Consider the following 20,849-nt stretch of genomic DNA (forward strand, 5'->3'; position numbering starts at 1 on the left):
CAATAATCTTCTAAGATTGTTTTACTTTTCTTCGTATTTAGTCTCCTACTAAACAAAATATTCAAAGTTTTATAATTGTGCTACATTTCCTACATTTACATTTGGTCAGAATTACATAAATGTAATATTTAAATAATAATTCTTAAACTGTCTTAATTTCTAATGTTATTTATTTAACCGTTTTCTTCTACTACTAAGCACTTATACATGATCTTATACTCCCATCCCAACTAAAGTATAAGTTCACTTGTACATCAACTGAGTGCGTCTAAATTGTGCGTTTACTTCAATGATACAAAATAGTTGACTAAGCGAATGAAGTTACTAGTTCAATAGTATTAAAATAAAAAAATTAATTGAAACTATAAGCACAGTAATTTTAATAATGAAAGGTATATTTTTGCGTATTTATCTTAAAAGTTTAAAATATGTACCAATAAGTCGCCCGAAATTTGTTGCAGTGCATACAATCTCCTTGTCCAGTTAGCGAACAAAAATCTGCGACGAAATTACGCCACATGTGTTCATGCCACGAGCAAATTTTCAGCGATGCTAACGGACGGTTGGCGGACAAGGGACAGCACTTTCATCTTAGGACGATTCTTTCAAGGGACAAACGCAATTTAGACGCCGCCGATGGGGGATGGACGGACACTGACATCGTATATGTAAGTAAGTTCGCTTCAAAGTGTGCGTGGGTTGCTAGATGTGCGCTGCGAGCTGCGAGATGCGAGATGTGGGACGTGGCCGTGGACATGAATGTGTATATTCTGTGTGTGTGAGTGTGTGTGTGTAGGTAGACGGTGGGTGGTTTGGGGTTGGGTTTGAGTATAGCGCCAAAAACGGACAACCGTCGAGCTCAGGCTCAGACTCAGGCCGCTCACACATGTGCTTATGTGACGTGCTTCGCTGCGACAGCGAGTGTGTGTTTGTGTATGTGTGTGTGTGTGTGTATAAGAGAGTGAGAAAGGCAGAGAGTCGAGGGTGTGAGTGTGGGTCTGTGATGTTGGTGTTGTTGTTGTTGTTACTGCCTCCGGCTATGTTTGTATGCCTTATTGTATGCCTTGAACCCACACACATGGCCGCGGCAGCCACTTTGTCCAATTTTCAGACGGTCACTTTTACAACGAATTTTCCTCGCACTCACACACTCACACACTCATACACTCACTCTCTGGCAGTTGAATCTGCTTTTGCGACGACGCTGTCCGCGTTGCTGTTGTGATGCAAGACCATGAAATTGGCATTCGCATTTTAGAATCCACTTAAACATACTTTCTTCAACCCCCATCCCCATCCCCATCCACACACAGCCTCCAAACCCACCCTATCCACTCCTCCATCTTCTCCTGTTCGAGTATCCGCTACCGTTCGACATTTATCCACGCCTACGTCTGGACGCAATATTCTCGCGGTGGTGACTTGCTTGGACTTTGAATGCTAAAACGAAGGCGAAAACTAGAACTGAGAAATATTATATTACAGCACATATTATTCTAGTCTATTAAAGTTTTTTCTAGTTGTTGTTGTTTATCTAGACTTTGTTCATTATTTAGTCTACATTAGATCATTTTATGCCCAAAATCTGTAGCTTAAAACTGATTTACACCAATCGTAACTTTTTTTCATTTGTTTGTTTGTTTATTTTTTATTTTGCAAAACGTTTGATATTTAGACTTATGATTTACTGTATATCTTCAGATAAAGACGATACTCACCTATCAGCATTATTTGACAGTTTTGTAAAATAATTTATTTCTATTAAGTTTTTAAGATGTATCATAGTATTTATACACACATTTTTCTCCTGTCTTAATTGTTAAACTACCTTAAGCTAATATTTCTATAGCATGGGTAAGAAAATCTACAAGTTTAATTATTTTTATTTGAATTTTAATTTTCACACGCTGCAAATAACATTTCCCAAATCTCAAACAAAATTTTCTTATAAGCTTAAGAGTTTCTCAGTTGTCTTAAACTGATTTAAAAGTTTTTCAGTCGTCGGATGATTTTTCTTCTTCTCCCTTTAGATTGAGTCGTGGATCCTTCAGCAGCGAAGCTTTAACCCACTCGTACTTCTTCTGAGAATCCTGATGTGTCAGAGTCAGACGCTGTTGGACCATACGTTTTCTCAATTCCAAGTCCTTGGCCTGTTGTACCAGTCGATTGTAGTCAAAGTTGTCGAATTGATTCTCAAACTTGTTGAGGAAACGATTCAAGGACTTTGCCTCGCTGGTCAGCTGAAAAATCAATATGATGTGTGTAGAATAAGTCAAAATAGGGGTAAGTTCAATTGAAATATATTACGTCTTCATATTGTCGCTGCAGATTGTTGAGTAGAACAACAAAGCGAGTTTTCAAATCGTTTAGACAGGCATTATATGCCCCCATGGATTGTTCTTGAGTCAACTGCTCCTGGTCCTTGTAAGGTATCAAATATGGAGCCAAGAAATCTGCTGGCTTACTAGCCATTTCTTTCTTATGCTGCTGTTCCTGCTCATACTGTAAAATATAGATAAATATATTTAGAATCTTTGTGTTAAATAAGCTGAAAAGAAGAAGTACCAATTGCATTCTAATTTCTCTGGCGGCTCCATTGCGAAGTGGGTCGAAAAGACTGAACTTTAGCTTGGGCTCTTGTTTTTCCCATCGTCGCAGATCAAAGATGTTGTTCACATCGTCTTGAACCTTTTCAAACTGCTTTCGTATTTGATCCTCTGCCTGCAGTTGCTCCAGCAAAATCTTGTACAACTCGAGATTAGTGCGAACTGGATCCAACGGATTCGCCTGTAACAACTTACATTAATAACCGGATACCTTACTGCTGTTGGGACTATCTCACCCTGTATATTTTTGTTAGCTTCTCATCATAAATCAATTCCTTGCCATAATCCGGTTTGGGCGGCTTTGTAAACTCCACTGTGGTGGCAGTCAAGGCGCCAAAAGTGTAATGGAACTTGAGTATAATTTTGTTCTGCTGAAACAGGAATGTACGACTAGCGAAATCGTTGGTGCCAATATCATTTTCCTCGTTCTTGTGAAACCTCTCAAATACTTTCTACAAGTAGAGAGATAGACAGAAGGAAATAAGAAACTCTAAACATTGACAATATGCAATTTTATATACGCACTTTAAGCACTCCACCATTGGGCTTAAACTGGAACTCTTTATACCAGCAATTGTCAGAGCGGTCTTTATAGTGTAATATAATTAAACCTGGATTCAGATCCACCGTTTCCAAAGAGTCGAGTCTAGAGTTAGCGCAGAAATACAATTTTCGAGGCTGCGAAACGTCTGAATAGTATTCCATACCTAAAAGAGAATATTATTTAGTTTAAATTTTAAATGTACAGAACTCAAAATATAATTAAAATATAAAATATAATTAATAATATACAAAAAAGGCATACAAAAAAGAATCTTAGTAATAATTAACCAACATTAAACATTGACATATTAAATTGGTAACTTACATTCTAAGCTGTCATCGCGTCCTTTTTCAAACTGTTCTTGAAACAAATCCGTTTCATAGTTATATTTAAGATGCTTCATGTGATCAAAGCGATTCTTGTAATATTCATAGCGCATCTTGGGCTCATTGCATTGGTCATCGTCGAACACCGTCAACTGCATTACTTTGCCATCACGTTGGGAATATGGTGAGAATCTTTCGTGAATAGCTCCTTTATACTGAACCTTCTTCTCGGAGCGTGGAAAGCGCTGTTCATAGTCTGCTAATCCAATATGCAGCCTGTTGACCCAATTGCAAATGGCATCCAGATGCTTCTCATCATTTACATCGTGCTCCCCATCGGCAATATTCTCATCCGATTCCATGTTATAGATACGCATCTCTGGCGGCTCTCCGGGCAGCATGTGCTCCCAATCGTTGAGATCTCGCAGATCCCAACGTAGTTCGCCGACTCGTTGATAGTTCTGCTTGTTCACATAGTAGTTATACTGATTCCAGATGCTGTCTACTAGGATATATTGCTTGCAGTTGGTTTCACAGATAAATCCTGTTGAAGGTTCAATGAAAATGCCCTTGGGTGGAGCCTCCACAACATCGCCGTTCACATCGGTGTAAGTTATCTTTGGCTTAATGCTCCACGGTGCATTGTTGATAATCACAACCCAAGCGTGGGAGCGACGATAGTGATATCGATCGACAGCCATCAGTTCCATTTCCTTTTTATGGGGATTAGGAATTTCAGTTTGTTTTATCAGATTGCTAAGAAATTAAGGAAAACGTACCGCCATTTGCTTACGCAACTGCTCCTGCTCATGTCGGTTCTGAGCTTCAGCTCGCTGTCTGTGGACTTCTGCCATTTCCTCCTCAAGATGACTCTCCAAGTCCGGCAGCGGCCGCAGCTTGTACTTGGCACTCTTCTCCTCGTTCTCTTGCTCCTCCTCAACGGCTTTGACCTCTTCGATGGGATACGGATACGGCACATTGTTCTGCTCGTTGCGTACCGTATGTCCACGTGCAACTCCAGACACAACCATTGCCGGATGACCAGCTCCAATTAGCATGCTCACCAGCAACGTGGCCATTTCATAGGAGTTTCCACGACGTTTGCGCAGCAGAGTATCCGGAGATATCAAGCGAGTGGGCTGCAAAATAAATGTATTGTATTTAAATAATATAAAAGTAATCTGCAATTTATTTCAAATAGAGATTTTGTTGTGCAGAGCATTGTCTTGATGAGCGTTTTTTTTTTTATAACAAAAATAATATATAACATTCATTTCCTTTATATAATTTAATTAAATTATTGTTTTGCTCTAATATATTTGAAATGTCAATTGATCGTCTCCGTCTATTGACACGGTCAGGGTTGGAGGAAGCATAGAGAACAATGAGCACTGCTTCAACTGCTTGCATATGTGGAAGCAAGCAGTTTTTGTTGTGGATGATGCAGCGAGCTGCCTTTGCATATCTTCAATAATATAAAATTTTATTATATTATATGATAAAAATTCAACTTTTAGAATTCACTTAAAAAAATTTATTTCAATGAAGGCAGGTAATATTATTTTATATTTTTGTTCCACAATCATTGAACTTTCGAATATTTTTAGGAAATTTTTTTTATTTTAATTTTTATTTTAAGTCTAAGACGATCCTACAACAACTTTACTTTTTATCAAATGCTCTTTACATATTTATAAATATGTACATATTTGCATATATTTATTATAAAGTAAATGAAATTCCACAAAATTATTTAGAGTCCAGCGTATAGCCATGGTTAAATAGTTTGATTATTATTTATACTTTGAATATGACATTTTAGTAGTAGTTTAGTAAAGTTAAAGTGAAGCATATCCTATATAATTAAATGTTGAAAAGTCGCAAACTGCGAAATATTAGAAGAAATACACTTATAGAAAGGGAAAGAGACGTTTCATTCCAGGAATTGTCGCCCGAGTTGTTGCGCAGCATGCGATTGAAAGGACACCTATTACAACTACCTAAGGAAGTATGAACCTTGGCAAAAGGTTGTCAGAAATTGCGGGCACAGCAGGAAGTGAGAAAAGGAACTTATTTCGTTTGGTACGGAGTCAAATACAGTGCGATTTCTATAAGAAACTCAATGCAATTACGAATTGAACAAAATTTAAGATTTTACTCTAGATTTATACCATAGTCGATGTATGTATAGTTTAGGTATACTATATGCATAGTTTAAGACGATAGGTAATACTGTGTATGCAATATGTAGATGATTTCTACAAATTAGTTGGCACTAGCGGATGTCCTGCGGTGTGCGTTTTATAGACGACGCGTCGTGTCAGTTTGTTACAGTCTCAAGCTGCGACAAGGTTGTAAATCGCACCCATCCTTAATCCGTCCTGTGTTTTCTTATCTCCGACCTGACTGACTATTTACCTGCGCAGCTGCATCGCATGTCTCTTAGCCCTGTTGTCCTTGTCTCTGTCTACCCGTGTCCCATTCATCACAATTCCCTTATAACACGGGCCAACAAACGACACTATCCAGCGATTTGCCAGAAAAATATCACAGAACACCCTCAAAGACACACACCATCACAAGCATAAAGCGTAACGAAATAGCCAACAGCATCACTTGCGTGTCCTTCCATTATTGGAGGGTCTTGCCAGGTACCTATGAGGACATTCATTGACGTCTCTTTGTACTTCTTGGGCTTGCCAAGTGGGCGGCATGCTCGTATATAGTGCTATATGTCATATAGTCTATGACATGCGATTTTCGGTGTCACTGCGTCTAATAAAAATGTCCCGTGTCGTTGTGACTATTTTTTTATTTTGTAGCATATCATTGATCTATGAAATGGTCTTTGACCTCAATAGATCAATTCTTGTCATAAATGAAATAATATATTTGTAAAAGGTTTTTAATACCATTTATCAATTAACATAAGTCAGAAAGCTTCAGTCGAATTTGCTCGACTGTGAGGTACCCGCTAACCATTTTGGATACAAGCAAAACAGCGCGATATTATTCTTAAAATATACCAAAATACTATATCAAAAAATACTGAAATATATTGGGTATATCGCTATACCAGCAAAGCAACTAAGAACTCTAGTAAGTGATCGTTTTTGCCCATACAAACCACATTGTATTGTTTTTGTCATTTTGTGGGGCCGTAAGTGAGCGTGGCAAAAATTTGAAACAAACTTGATCTACATGCAAACATAACAAGTGCTATCGAAAAAATTATATCTCTATCTCTTATTGACAGGCGGACATCGCTATATCGTCTCGGCTGTTGACACTGAACAAGAATAAATACACTTTATAGTGTCGGAGATGCCTCCTTATGCCTGTTACATACATTTCCTGCCGGCACAAACTTGTAATACACTTCTGCCCTATGGGTAGCGGGTATAATAAGTTCCACAGATAAATTGTTTTAACTGATTTATGTTTTTAAATGCATAATATTAACCGAGTGAGCTTAGCATCAATAGCCCAGTCTATATCATTTACCATTTACAACTTATAATTTGCAATAGACCTTCTTTAATTTAAGATATACAACCAAAAATATTTTTTTAATTTAGACAGTTGATTCCATTTTATAATGAGGTCCGTCCCATTATTTTATTATTATTTTATCACTCGTGGAGTTGGTAAATATACAAATGTAAAATGTATAAAAAATATCTACATTAAACATTTATTCCCAAAAGTTTTTTATTTCTTACTTGTTATTATAAAAGTGTCCAACTTCCCTTGAAATTTTGTGTCTAATAATTATTTGTTAAGATAACAACATGATAATTTTGATTGAGTGTGATAATCTTCGAAAATATTTTGATTGTATTTTTGTAAAGTGAATATTTTACTAAATGAAGAAATTTTTTTTATGATTTGTTAAATACGATTCCCTCAAATTAAGTTTTTAAAAGGGTATCTTGTTTTCATTAATTTCATTAATTTTCTTTCAATATTAGGATATTAAATCTATTAATAGAAGAACTTGATGTCCATCTAAATATTTTCGCTGGCTGGCAATATATGTTTCACATGATTGGAGTATTGAGGTTTTATAGCATTCTGTGCAAACCTTGTGAACGCGCCCCGTTGTGTGGCGTCGTTTCGGAAAGTTTATTGAAATGCAAAATCCCCGTGAAGCCATAAGAATCACAATGAGGCGTTCGTGGCAGTACAAAGTCATCACAACGGAGCAGCGGTGTCATGGTGGGGGGAAGAGGCAGAAAGGGAAGAAGGGAGAGAGCGAGAGAGGTGAGGGGTGCATGTGAGACACCGCGGCATTCGAGGTCAAAACCATTCCCTGGCAGCCAAACCGTCGACAGCGTCTAATTGAATCCGCAGCACGGAGTGAAACCTCTCTCCCTCTCTCCGTCTCTCTCACACACATTGTCTCTCTCTGTTTCTGTCTCGCTTGTGACTGGGCTGTTTATTGTTTACCCGCTGATGTCGCGTCGGGCACCGTTGACGGTGGCGCGAAATAAGAAACGCTTCAAGGTTATTCGAACGTGTTAAATTAGGATCAAGCCGAGTATTCGCATTGGCAACAATACTGAATGGTGGAAGGAACATGACAAAAACAAAGGAAAACAACACACAACAACAAAAGCAAAAGCATCGTGGAACAGGCGCCTTTGCCTCTCACTGCTTGGTTACTTAACCAGGAGGGGGACACGGCTCAAATTACACAAATGGCAATGTCCATCTGAGCAACACGACAACACAAAATGCAAAAATTGTGCACCAAAAGCAGCAGAAAAACAGCACAAAAAATAACACAGAGTAAGAAAACAACATTGGCATAAAGGGTGGCAAATACTCGGCGGCAACAAAGACTGACGCGACAAAAATTTCAGTGGCCGCGTTTGGCAGTCGCTGAACAACCGAGGAGATAGATACCGAGTGACATAAGGAGGCGACGACTGCCGTCAAATGGTGCTTGCTGCTGCCCCTTAAGACAAGCACACAACCACATTGACATCCGCATCCACATTCATATACGAGTACCCACACAGCCGTATGCTAGTAACCCGAGGCGAAGGACTCACGTGGGAGGCACATCGCTTATCGGGGCGCATAATGAGCCGCTGCCATCTTTGTGAAGAGCGCATAGAAACAAAGCGGTGAAATTCAGCGCGAATCCTCGAGCACTTGCGCTTGGGAGTGTTGCTGTTGCTGTTGCGACCCGCGTCTTCCTCTTCCTCATCCTCTTCCTTGGCTCCCCCCATCTCTAGTTCTTAAATGAGCACACACTCGCATACGATGAAAATCAGCGACTTAACCCCTTTATGATAATGGTCTGCACGGAAGTGTTATTGTCCTCGGGACAAAAGGATGCTCGGCATAAACACTAGCCATCGCAGCAACGAGTAATACGCGTTGAACCGCCGTCGTAATCACAGGCAATGATGAAACATAGTCACCAACAACGGACATAAACCCAAATCCACACCCCAGACTCCAAGACCCCAAAAACCCCTTCGACGACCTTTCGTGCGCGTCTCTTTCTTAATAATGACATATATATTTAGTGGGCATGTGGAGAAATCCGCCAGCATGGGCCCTCTTATTATATGCGCATCGTTTTCGCCAGGCCCATCAAAAGAGTCGCCAAAAGATAAAGACGTTGGTAGTTTTCTTTACTCCCAGCAAATATTTCAGACTGCAGATTATTGCAAAGTCAACTCTGCTGGAAAGCAAAGCTATATCATTTAAAGAAACAATTTTAATCTAGAAAACAAATTGTGTGAGTTAAAGTGCATTTTTTTATTTAATGTTATAAGATATTTGCTAATTTAATATATTTTAATTCCTACACGGAGAATAAAAAAACTACATAAATCCATACATATGTAAGTAATTTTAAAGAGACAAATATATATACTGCAAAACAAGTAAGAAAGCTACAGTCGAGTGTGCTCAACTGTGAGATACCCGCTACCCATTTTAAATAAGAACAACATATTGTGGTATTCATTTTAACATATACCAAAATAATATACCACCAGATACTAAAAATATTTAAAATGGTATATTTGGTATATTGATATGGTACTGCATTCAAGATATACTATAGAGTGCGAAATGTACCAGATTGTCAGCCAAAGTAACTAAGACCCCTAGTAATAACGTATTTCGACAATTATTATCGGATCGCAACCAAATTTTCAGAAATCCCTATAGCTATTATCATATCTATCGTAATTTGCGACTCTAGCTTTAAAATTACGCTTGTTATTCAAGTTTTGTCAATTTATGGGGCCAAAGTGGACGTGGCAAAAGTTTAAAACAAACATGATCTGCGTGCAAACATAACAAATGCTGTCGGATAAAAACTATACTATAGCTCTATTTCTTATAGTCTCTAAGATCCAGTATTTCATACGGAGAGGCGGACATGGCTAGATCGTCTCGGCTGTATGAATATATATACTTTATAGGGTCGAAGATGCCTCCTTATGACTGTTTTACATTATCTGTCGGCACAAAGTTGTAATACTCCTCTACCCTATGGGTGGTGAGCATAAAAACATTCAATAGGCAATTTAAACAGATTAAATTATTGAACAGTAAAATTATTTCTAATGCATTTTTCTATTTGTCCTTTAAATATCATTGCTTAAGTTTTTTAATCCGAAGTTTTGCTATGTCGCGAGGAGATGGATAATCTTCAAGACTATCGTTTATTGTAGGGTATGTGCTAGCATGGACTTGGGGTACGCTCAGCTAAGAAAAAACTTCATTTGTAGGTTATTGGCGAACTAAAATAATGAAATGTGAGTATATGTGTAGAGTATATTGTTGTTGGTTGAAGAGTATCTTTAGGTTGTATTGCGCCATCAAGCAATCAAACATATTTGTCACGTTACGCCGCGTTAGTCGACTCCATCATGCGCGATTATATTACGCTACTAATGTGAAGCACACTAATTCCCTCTGAGAAGGAGAAAGCAAGAGCAAAATGCCAGAGACACAACGTGAAACCGGATGGGATGGGGTTGAGCTAGCCCAGAGTGAAATATCCTTTAAAATAAGGACACACGTATGGCTCATATTGATGGCACTCGCGCATTTGAACATTGCCATTTCTCCTGCCACCGGCATAGTCGTCGTCATCGTCATCGCCATCGCATCACCTTCAGTTTCCGCGTTCACATTCGCGTCACAGGACAGCGTCGGTCCTTTAAGGGACAAGGGGGTTGAAAAGGAGACGTGCACCGAATGTGCCTCATTCGCGATGGCACGGAAATGTCGCGACGTAAAGGGATCTCACATATGATGTTTTGACCCATGCAAGGGAGTAACTGTTGGGGGTGCCGTCTATGGCGTCGATGCTGCTGATGATGCTGCCTTGGCTGCCTCTGATGGCGGTGGTGGTTGTGGTGATGGTGTTGCCTTAGGGGCTGGGGTAGTTATTGCTGCTTTAAAAATTGTCACGAATGCTGCGAGATGAGTAAGCTAATCAAGCAAGAAACAACCGCTGCTAATCCATAAGTGGAAACTTTATAAGCACAGCGTATATTATTAATAGTAATATTACTTGAATGCTAAAAGTAGAGATTAACAGACCTTCCTTAATAGACCAATCCTTAAATATTAATGCAAATACTAATAATACCAATAACAAATTGGAATAATATAGTATAAATACTGTATTAGTAGGATGTTGGATTTAGTCAGTATTATGTGACTTATTGCAAATTTATTTAATTTCATATTGAAGGTAACTAATTATAATAGACCAATTTACTTTTCTTAAAAGTCAAGGGACTAACTATTTTATTATCTACCATTTAACTGCACTAACAAAAATGGTAACAAAATTTTATTTAACAATTTAGTTATTGGTTCTGTATCCTCAATCTTAGCGTGTTGTACCACCTAAACGATATAATATATCGAATATATCTTATTTTCAAATTTTATTCACTTTTTATATCTCATATATATTATAAACCATTTCTTATTATGAAATTTGCTAACTTTATTGATCTGTGAAGATGTGTCTTATAAACTTAGCTGTCGCTAAAACAATCAATAAGTAAAGAATCAATATATAGTATTAACAATTTTAGACTTTCAAGAACATTATTAGGATATTTCGCAAGTCCGCCTAGAATTTGAAGCGATGCGTCGGCGAGTGCAAATGATGAGAACGCTGATGCGGTCGCAAAGTCGTCGAGTGTTTATTCAAAGCAAGGAAGGAACACATAAGCAGGCGAGGGTGTGAGGATTGGCCACACGGTGAACGGAGTCGGCGACTAGTTTACTTTGAGTCCGAGTGATGTGTTTTATCCGCGCCGACTGGACATGCTAGCATGGTAAAACAGGAGCCAAGTGCCAGAGGCACAACTCAAACACGAACCAGAAACAGCAACAGCAACAGAAATAGAGAAACAGGAGCAGCAACCAGAACCAGAACTAGAACTGAAGCTTATGGGCAGTGAATCGTCCTTAGCTCGTTGCTCCTTCCTACCAATGGCTAAGTTTTTTATCTGGCTGGTGAGGCTGAAGGAGTCGCCGCTGCCAGTTTGCCGGCGAGTCTGCGAATCGGCGAGTCAGCGAGAGGTCTTTCTTTGTGCCAATATGACGCAGGGCAGGCCAAGCGATAGCCAAAAGAGGGAGAAAGGGGAAAAGGGCTTTTGACGCAAAATTGCGGCACTCTCGACTTGGCTTGGCTTGGCTTGGACCAACTGCGATGGTCTGCGATGGCGAGGAAAGCCGTCTGGTCTGGGGCTAGGTTACTCTGAACCACCGCGTCTGCCACTTGCTCTGATCTCAAGTGGGCTGCTCTCTATTGTTCGTTTGGCTTGTATGAGGTGCGCTGCCTTCATTGCATATGCACATAGATGTACATTCACATTCACATCTACATTCACATCTGCATGCGAATGTGTGTATGTTTAAGTGTGTGTGGCAGCCGTATCCGCAACGTATTCTACGGTCCGTCAGTCAGTGTCAGTTCTACATACGCTGAAAGTCGCGATGCCTATGCGAGATGATGGCGTGATGCTGCAAAGGACGAAGGACCAGAAGTGGTATGGGGCACTTTCGAGGATGTGTGATGCTTGGCTGCGGCTGTGGCTGCTGCGACGTCAACGTCGCTATTGCTTTGCCGCAGGGTGGCGACTGCGGATTTTAGCTGAATTGGCGCGGGGTTGTGCTCTGATTGATGCCAGGGAACGACGGCTGCTTGCTCCTTCTGCTGCCTTGAATCTCTGCCTTGTCTTACCCGCCTGCTGCTCTCCGTCTGCGTGTCTGTCCTTTCGTCTATCCCTGTTTGTCGCAGACGACGACGACGCTGCTTTTCGCTGGCTGTGGCAACTCTCGTAACTCTGGCAATGGCAATGCTGACCGCGCGACATGTTGCCCCTTCCCTTTCCCCTTCCCCTTCCGAGCGTTCTTGTTCTTCTTCCGTTGCTGCAGCTTTCTATTTCGATGAAAATTCGCGATTGTGTGCGTTCAACCGGAATCGACAGCGAGTTTGCCCCTTTCGCTGCAAAGGACACATCGGTTGTCCTCAGCAATTTTGTATTGCGTTTCACTTCAGAGTGACCCATCCACATGCTCCTGCTCCAATCCTCTGGTTCTCCCTCTTACCTGGGCTCCGACGACACTAGATACACAGAGAGGGGAGACTGAGAAATTGATGTGTGTTTTTCTATTGTTAATTTTATTGATTTGCCAGATAAATACAAATTCATAATTAATTATTGATTGGTGTCGTTTTCAAATATTACAACCCCATCATCTCTGCACCTTTTCCATATCCTTGCAACCTATCTAGCTCTCTAGTTCTTTGGCTTCTCCTTCGCCTCCTTCTCTGAGGCGCTCTTAATGCGCGCCAAATCGCGTTTTTGTGCTTTACATCGCTGCCGCAATATTTCCTTGTATTTCATTGTCGACAAGTGCAAAGGACTGCAAAGGACACGACACTCGAGGACCCCTTCTGGCATCCTCTTCCTCTCTCTTCCGCTCTGCAGTGTTTTGCCGTGTCGCCAACTTTGCTCTACCTGCAGTGCAGTGCAGTATCGATAATGAAACAACAACAGCAACAATTACAATAAGAGCAACAACGCCAAGAATAGACCCAAGAAAAACCCTTTCAAAATCTATGCATTTCTCCCTCTCTTCCTCTCTCTCACTCTGTCTCTCTCTCTCTGTGCTAGGCCAATACAAAGGCAAATTTTTACTTGTCTGGCTGTAGCACACTCATCTCAGCGAGCGAGTGAGTCTCTTCAGCCGCATCGACTTGTCGGCAATTTCCAGCTAAGGCAACAATCCCAATGATGCAGCGTCATCGCGTTTCGCAAATCCCAATCCAAGTACTTCTATACACTTTCCTCCCTTCTCTATGTGTTCGTCGCCCTCGGAAATCGGGTGTGAAAACGAATGAATATCGCAAAACATCATCGAGACATCGAAGCTGACGCGGTTTCGGATTTTGGTTTGCTTTTGGTTTCTTCGACGATTTTAAAAAGAAATATGAGAGAAAAGCAGGCATTCTATTCAACGACGATTAAATACACTGTATGAAATACAGTAGAAATATTTATTGCCTAAGTTTATATGACAACAGTACACGATTAAAATATTAAAATATAGTTTGATATTTTAGTTATTTAGTTTATAGAATTCAAGTCATATGATCGATTTTGATATGATTTTGTAAGAGTAAATTCACATGGGAAGTCAGAATACATTTTAATCTTTTAAAACTTATGTTCGTGCCCCTTTCGAACTATTGATCCAATGATAATAATACTATAATGCGCTTATTTACATAACCAGTTCAGGTCACTTCTTTTATAGTAGAAAACTGACTAGAAATGGTAACGAATTTTAATAAAAAAGCTTAAAGAGTGAAATATTAGAATACTTAGAATTAGAAAGATTACAGGTTTACATCCCATTTGTACATTAAATTTTGTCCATAAATTGAAATATTAATGTAATGATATTAACCACCTATGTATACTCTATATTCTAAGGGGTCTAAAATTAGTTTGGTTCAGGGTATATCTTAGTTGAGCTCACTTGACTAGACAGTATTAAGTTGTTTTTTTATACCCGCTACCCATAGGGTAGAAGGGTATTATAACTTTGTGCCGGCAGGAAATCTATGTAGCAGGTAGGAGGAATCTCCGACCCTATAAAGTATATATATTCTTGATCAGCATCAATAGTCGAGACGATCTAGCCATGTCCGTCTGTCCGTATGAAACACTGGATCTCAGAGACTATAAGAGATAGAGCTATAATTTTTCGACAGCTTTTTTATGTTTGCACGCAGATCAAGTTTATTTCAAAACTTTGCCACGCCCACTTCCGTTCCCACAAATCAAAAAAATCGAAAAACAAGCATAATTTTAAAGCTAGAGCTGCGAGTTTTAGTGTATACAATAATAACAATAGTGCGACCAGATAAAAATTGTGGAAGTTATTAAAGAAATTCTTTTGTATGGGCAAAATCGCCTACTTACTAGGGGTCTTAGTTGCTTTGGCCGACAATCTGGTATATCGTACCATGTATAGTAAACACAGATTGGTAACTTATTACTAATTATTGCAACTTAAAAAAGAAGAATTAGTCGAATTGATAATTAATTTCAAAAAGCATAGTCTTAATACAGGAGTTAAGTTTATCAACCATATTTGAGCACGATTAATAAGTAGTATGCCTCGGTAGATGCAAATCAGTGTAAAATTGTTTAATATATAAAATACTACATAAAAATAAAAGTTGTTTCTTAACAAGAAAGCTTAGGTTGGCTTACACAAAAAGTATTCTTGAGTAGTAGTTTAACTGCAATTAGGGATCAGTCGCAAATGCTTAATAAATACTTAGTTGGTCGCTATTTCGAGTACTTCTTATACGTAAACTGCATGTTGCAGATATTATTTGAGCAACGAGGTAATGGATTAGCATTGGATCTGGATAAGGCTACAAAGTTATGCAAACACTTGGCGCTGGATGCGACTGTGTCCAACCAACGTCGAGTATCTCAGTTGCCAAGTGCGAGTCCTGGCAGGAGTAATCGCATATTGCAGTTGCTCTTGTTGCTGTGTTGTTGTTGCTGTTGCTGTTGCAGTTGCTGCCAACTCACTCATCCTAGCTGGCTATGTACTGTTTTGGACGTTGTGCAATTAGCAGCTGATTGAACTTGCACATGTGTGTGTGAGTATGTGTGTGGGTTTGTGTGTGTGTATGTGTATGTGTATGAGCTGAAGTATCTAACGCCTAGCTGCAGCTACAACTCGGACTCGTATCAAGCGTCGTCCATCTTAGAGGCAAAGAATATCTTAACAAAGCTCGAGCGAATACATAAGAAGCAGGAGCTGCAACTATGAGAAGGGGGAAAGGATACAAGAAAAACTGCATGTGTCTGCGTTATTTGCATGTGGCTCGAGACTCGAGAATGGTGAATGGTGAATGGTTTTCGGACGCAGGTTGCAGGACGCACTGGACGAAGTGGCAGCAGTGTGTGCAGCATGTCTTTCCTTGCTGCATATAGTTTAATTTTGAGAAGGATTCGGCCGCACGTTGCTAAGAGCTTTTGCCAAAGTCAGCGCCTGTCCCTGTCGCACACACGGCATCCCCGGGAAGCTCGCTCTCCTTCTCTCTTACTCTCTCTTTCTCTCTCGGACTCTATCTGTTGCTATCTCTGTTCGGCAGAAGCTGGAGCAGGAGCTATGCTAAGCGTAAGCACGGTGTAGATGCAGTCCGAGTCGGTCAGTGGTCAGTAGTTGGTGGTCGAAATTGCTGCGCTGCGTCTGCCATGACGTCCCTCCGTTGGCGCCTCAATTGTTTCAAATTCTCTGTTTTCTGCAGCAGCAGCAAGAACGATGGCAACGACAACAGGAGAAGTGGCAAGCAGCAAGCAGCAAGTTTGATGGTGGCAAGTGGATGGTGGGCAGCACATTTAGCTTAGATTGGAAGGACAAATGCCAGCCTCGGCCAGCAACGTTTGCCTTCTTCTTACGCGGCGGCATCCTGGGCAGCAGCAGTCTGACATAGGCAACACACACACACACGCGTATCACACACACACATACACTGATACAGAGACAGAGGCGCACATGCGGATTCAGGTAACGGTAGCTGACAAAAGAGCTCGGACATCGGCAAGCCTCGGCAATGGTGGTGGCATCTGAGGTGGCAAAGGCAAAGGCACTCGCTGAAGCTGTAGCTGAAGCTGAGTTTGAGGCGGAGGCAGACTCCTCGAGAGAGACAGAGAGAGAACGAGTGAGTGAGCGAGAGGTTGAGGCAGAGGCAGACGCATTAAAACAAAGCAAGCTAGCAACTACGATATGCAAATCATAGCAACAGCAACAGCAACGGCAACAGCAATGAGCAGAGCCATGCCACAGCATGGAATAAAATGAAACGCAAGGAAAAGGATTCACGAGACGAGAGGAGCATTGGACGAACTCTGAAACTGAATATAACAACTTGCTGCTGCCGTTGCCGTTGCTGCTGCTGCTGCTGCTGCTGCGGTTTTCGTCTGCTCAAATCGCCTTAGCTTATATCAAGACCAAGCAAGCCGGACACAAAACACATCCCACAGCGCCAGCGAGTGCGAGCAAGAGCGGCCAACTTGTGTCCGAAAAGGATAGCATGCTTTTTTCGGGTTACGAGTATATGCAGAATATAGTAGTGTAGTGTGTTGGGTGCTTAGCAGGTAGCCTCCGACCTGAGTTCAGACTAAGTCTAAGAAGAGACTAAGAAGCCCACTCCGGATCTGCGGAGAAGGGATTAAACTATTTCTTTAGTACGCAATGCTGCAGAAGATACACTGAGAGAAACATTTGAAAAATTACGCATACGTGAAACAAAAAACATATTTATAATACAAAGAAAAAAACATTTAAAAAATATTTTTTATTTATTTTATGATTTTTATCTAATGCTTCTAATTTGTTTTTAATTGTTACCAAATGAATTTAATTGGATTTATTTTTAATCAATTATTTAAATTTATTTATTACCTTGTTAGTATCAATTGTTGAAAATGATTAAAATCATTATGATACACCACCAAAATTTATAATTTCTTTATATAGTATAATGTGGTTATCTGTTGTTTATTTAATTATTTCCCAGTACTTTCGATTTATACAAATTTAAAAAAAAAAAATTTCTATAAGATAAAAGAATTAAATTTACTTTATATTTTTTTACTTGACTATAGTTATATATGAATGTGTTTTATTTTTAGTGTTATTTAAATAATTAATATTATTATTAAATATGGAGTTTTTTCTCATTGTTTTTGCCTTATTTAGTTTATTTATTTAAGTATACTTTTACGAAGTGAATATTATAAGAAGAATATGTTTTAACAATTACCTTATACATAATTATAATTTTTTGTATTTTTATATTATAAGAATATAAAATTTAAAAAGCTATTATTAATATTTATAATTGTTTAACTTTATTTTGTTTTTATTATTTAAGAATTAAATATCGGTATGTATTAAATGGTTACTAGGGATTCAGTATTACATTGAAAATCCAATATAAGCAAAAGACATTTGCGCAGTGCATTTTAGTGATTGGTTTTTCGATCTTAAGTTTTCTCTCTGTGTAGAGGATAAGCGGAAGGATGCGACAGGTTGAAACAACGATCGATCTTAAGCAGCTCTAATCGCACACACTTTGAATACGACGACGACGGCGAAGGTAAAGGCGAGTGCAAGTACAAGTGTGAGTGTACTCAGCTCAGACGAATGCATTCATCTGCATAGATTTGACCAAAGAAACGATGACAAAACCTGTTCGAAAGGGAAACACGGCAAACGGTCAGACATGCGTATAAGACATATAGAGTCCAAACACTGCGCTGCCTTTGTATTTCTTCGTATGTGCCATACACACACACACACTATGCGAATACATACATCGTGTGTGTGTATATGTTCTTCGGTAGGTATAAAAGCCAGCTTTTTAGCAGGGCAAACTGCAAATTTTGTTTTTAAAACTGCTATGTGAAGACAATGCGAGAAGATGTGGACTTCTCCCCAATAGTTGGGTGGGTGGCTAGATGGATGTGTGTGTGTGTATATTATGTACACACACACATGCTCAAAGATACACACACATACACATGCTCTCGGTGGCTTGGTGACCAGTGTCCTGCCCCATGTGCCTTCATCTTTCAATTCACGCGAAATTTTCCTTCGCCGACGCAGCAGCAACAACAAGGTGTGAGTGTGTGCGGAAGTTGGCAGCTGGTGGAGGACCAGGCAACAGGGACCACGAGCTTTGGCACCAGGGATGGGATGGGGGTTGAGAGCATGTGTGGGGGGGGATATGATGATGATGAGAATGCTGGGCAACGGTGACAGCGAGGCGGCCGACAAGTATGGGTGAAAGCGAATCGAGTTTAGTTCAGGACAACGACAACGACAACGTCGACGACGACGACGAATTCGTAATTGTGCACACACACGCACTAACACCAAGCCATTTGACAGAAGGCGTTGGGTGGGCAAGGAGAAGGAGTTGGGAGTTCGTGGAGTTGGAGAAAGGACGATTGCTAGCCATGCTGGACGACAAATCGGCCGCTGTTGGATGGGCATTCACTCTGAAGCAGCTGGGCAAAAGGAGCTGCAGATATTAGAGAAAGTACACGAGACACCAAAAACGAGGAACCCAACGAGAACGAAAATGGAAAATTTTGACTTGGTGGACAATGGTCGCTTTGCTCTGGATGCTCTCGCTCGAATGGACAGCAGGACAACAGGGGACAACGGACAGGACAGACGATTGCTTGGTTGGTATTCACACAGGCTGGCTATCGACGATGGAAATCTGAAGGATACACACATACATCTGTATGTATGTATTATGTATATATCCATACGTGACTTGCGATAAAGCAACTCTAAATTTTGCGCTGCAACGAAATTTGCGCTAAGGATGTTGAAATGTCCGTCGCTCTCAGCGTGTGTTGAGTGTGTGTGTGTGTGTGCTTGTGTGTGTGTGTGTGTTATGCACACGGCGAATGAACCGAACGAATCGACCTACGGCCCCATGCCAAGAGCAAGTGGACTGGCTTTTTAGTAAGAATCCCATATATACCTTCGACTCGCACTTGTCGCTGCTCTAGGTGTAGTCCTCAAGTAAGGATATATGCGTATATGTGTTTGTCCGTACATATGCATACGAGTATTTGTCAGTTTCGAAAGCTATTCTTAGCGATTTCTCGAACTCCCTGCTGACGCTGTTGTTGCCTTTATTCTCGTTATAATGGTCAACGCATCGCTGTCGATGTCGTTGTCGTTGTCGCTGCCTCTGAAGCTCAATCTCAAACTGAAGACGAAGCTGATATTGCATCTGAAGGTAAAGCTGACGCAGCTCTTGGTCATAAGACAAGCTGCAGTTGCGTTTGCTATATTGACATTAATATATTGTATGCACATGTTTGCTTGTGTAATCATCTTCTACCAACATGCAACTACCAAAGTCCTTATCTAACCATGAGTTCAGCACACGCATTTGTTCTTCTACATTAAAACATGAATTGTTTCTCATTAAAATGTCCCTTAATATTTATTCTTTAGTTTTATATAGAGCAAATTTAGCTACAAAATATCAATCAATCCAATAATCTTAGGTTTATACCTAGATTTTTCTTTTTTTTTTCAAAATATATCCGGTGCATTATGCACCTATTGTATACATTATATATAAATATCCTTAATGAACCCCTGTTTAAGTAAACAACTTTTTATGACATTTGGTAAATTTTTAGAGCAATATGGATTTTTTTCTTGACAAGGGGGTTTTTATTATATTCGAACCCTTTTTTTTTGGGAAATTGCTAAAATGTAATTAAAAGACGGATAATTGTAATAATAGAGAGTGATTTTCATAACTACTTCAATTATTACTTGTTATCATAGAAATATGATTTCTGAAGTCAAATGGACAAAACTTTAAGATAGTCCACGCGAAATTCCAGAATTAGGTTGTTAAATAATCGTAAAATGTTTGCACATTTAGTTTATATACTCCATATTAATAATATGCTATAATAAGTGTGTTGCTTTTTTAAACGTCATAGTATTTTTGATTTATTTTTAAAATTAAACTAAAAATTTAAATAATTATCTTCTTCTAATATTTTTTCTTAAGTTTTTAGTATTTTAATTTAACAATGATATTTTTATTCTTACTTGAGCATTGATTGTATAATAGATTATTATTAATGATCAAGTGATAGTTAGTGGGAGTGTTTTCTGAATTAAAATAAGTATGATAAACTGTTAGATATCTTCTCAATTTATTGTTCTGTTAAAAGTAATTCCTCCGAAATGTATGTGCAACAACAGTATTATTTCAAGGAAGAAAATAAC

At 39.5% G+C, this 20,849-nt stretch overlaps 1 protein-coding gene across 1 annotated transcript in view; it reads right to left on the bottom strand.

Moving 5' to 3' along the window:
* Positions 1–1,884: 1,884 nt before the first annotated feature.
* Positions 1,885–20,849, bottom strand: part of LOC117575056 (coiled-coil domain-containing protein lobo) — a 34,098-nt gene continuing 15,133 nt past the window's right edge. Inside the window, exons 3-9 of the mRNA XM_034259137.2 lie at positions 4,256–4,615; positions 3,475–4,189; positions 3,132–3,313; positions 2,843–3,058; positions 2,566–2,787; positions 2,308–2,502; positions 1,885–2,240 (exon numbers count right to left, since the gene is read on the bottom strand). Coding sequence (XP_034115028.1) covers positions 1,995–2,240; positions 2,308–2,502; positions 2,566–2,787; positions 2,843–3,058; positions 3,132–3,313; positions 3,475–4,189; positions 4,256–4,615 — 2,136 coding nt within the window. The 3' untranslated portion in view covers positions 1,885–1,994. The remainder of the gene's footprint in view (positions 2,241–2,307; positions 2,503–2,565; positions 2,788–2,842; positions 3,059–3,131; positions 3,314–3,474; positions 4,190–4,255; positions 4,616–20,849) is intronic.

Source organism: Drosophila albomicans, chromosome 2R, assembly GCF_009650485.2.
Source record: "Drosophila albomicans strain 15112-1751.03 chromosome 2R, ASM965048v2, whole genome shotgun sequence".
NCBI classification, from domain to species: Eukaryota; Metazoa; Arthropoda; class Insecta; order Diptera; family Drosophilidae; genus Drosophila; species Drosophila albomicans.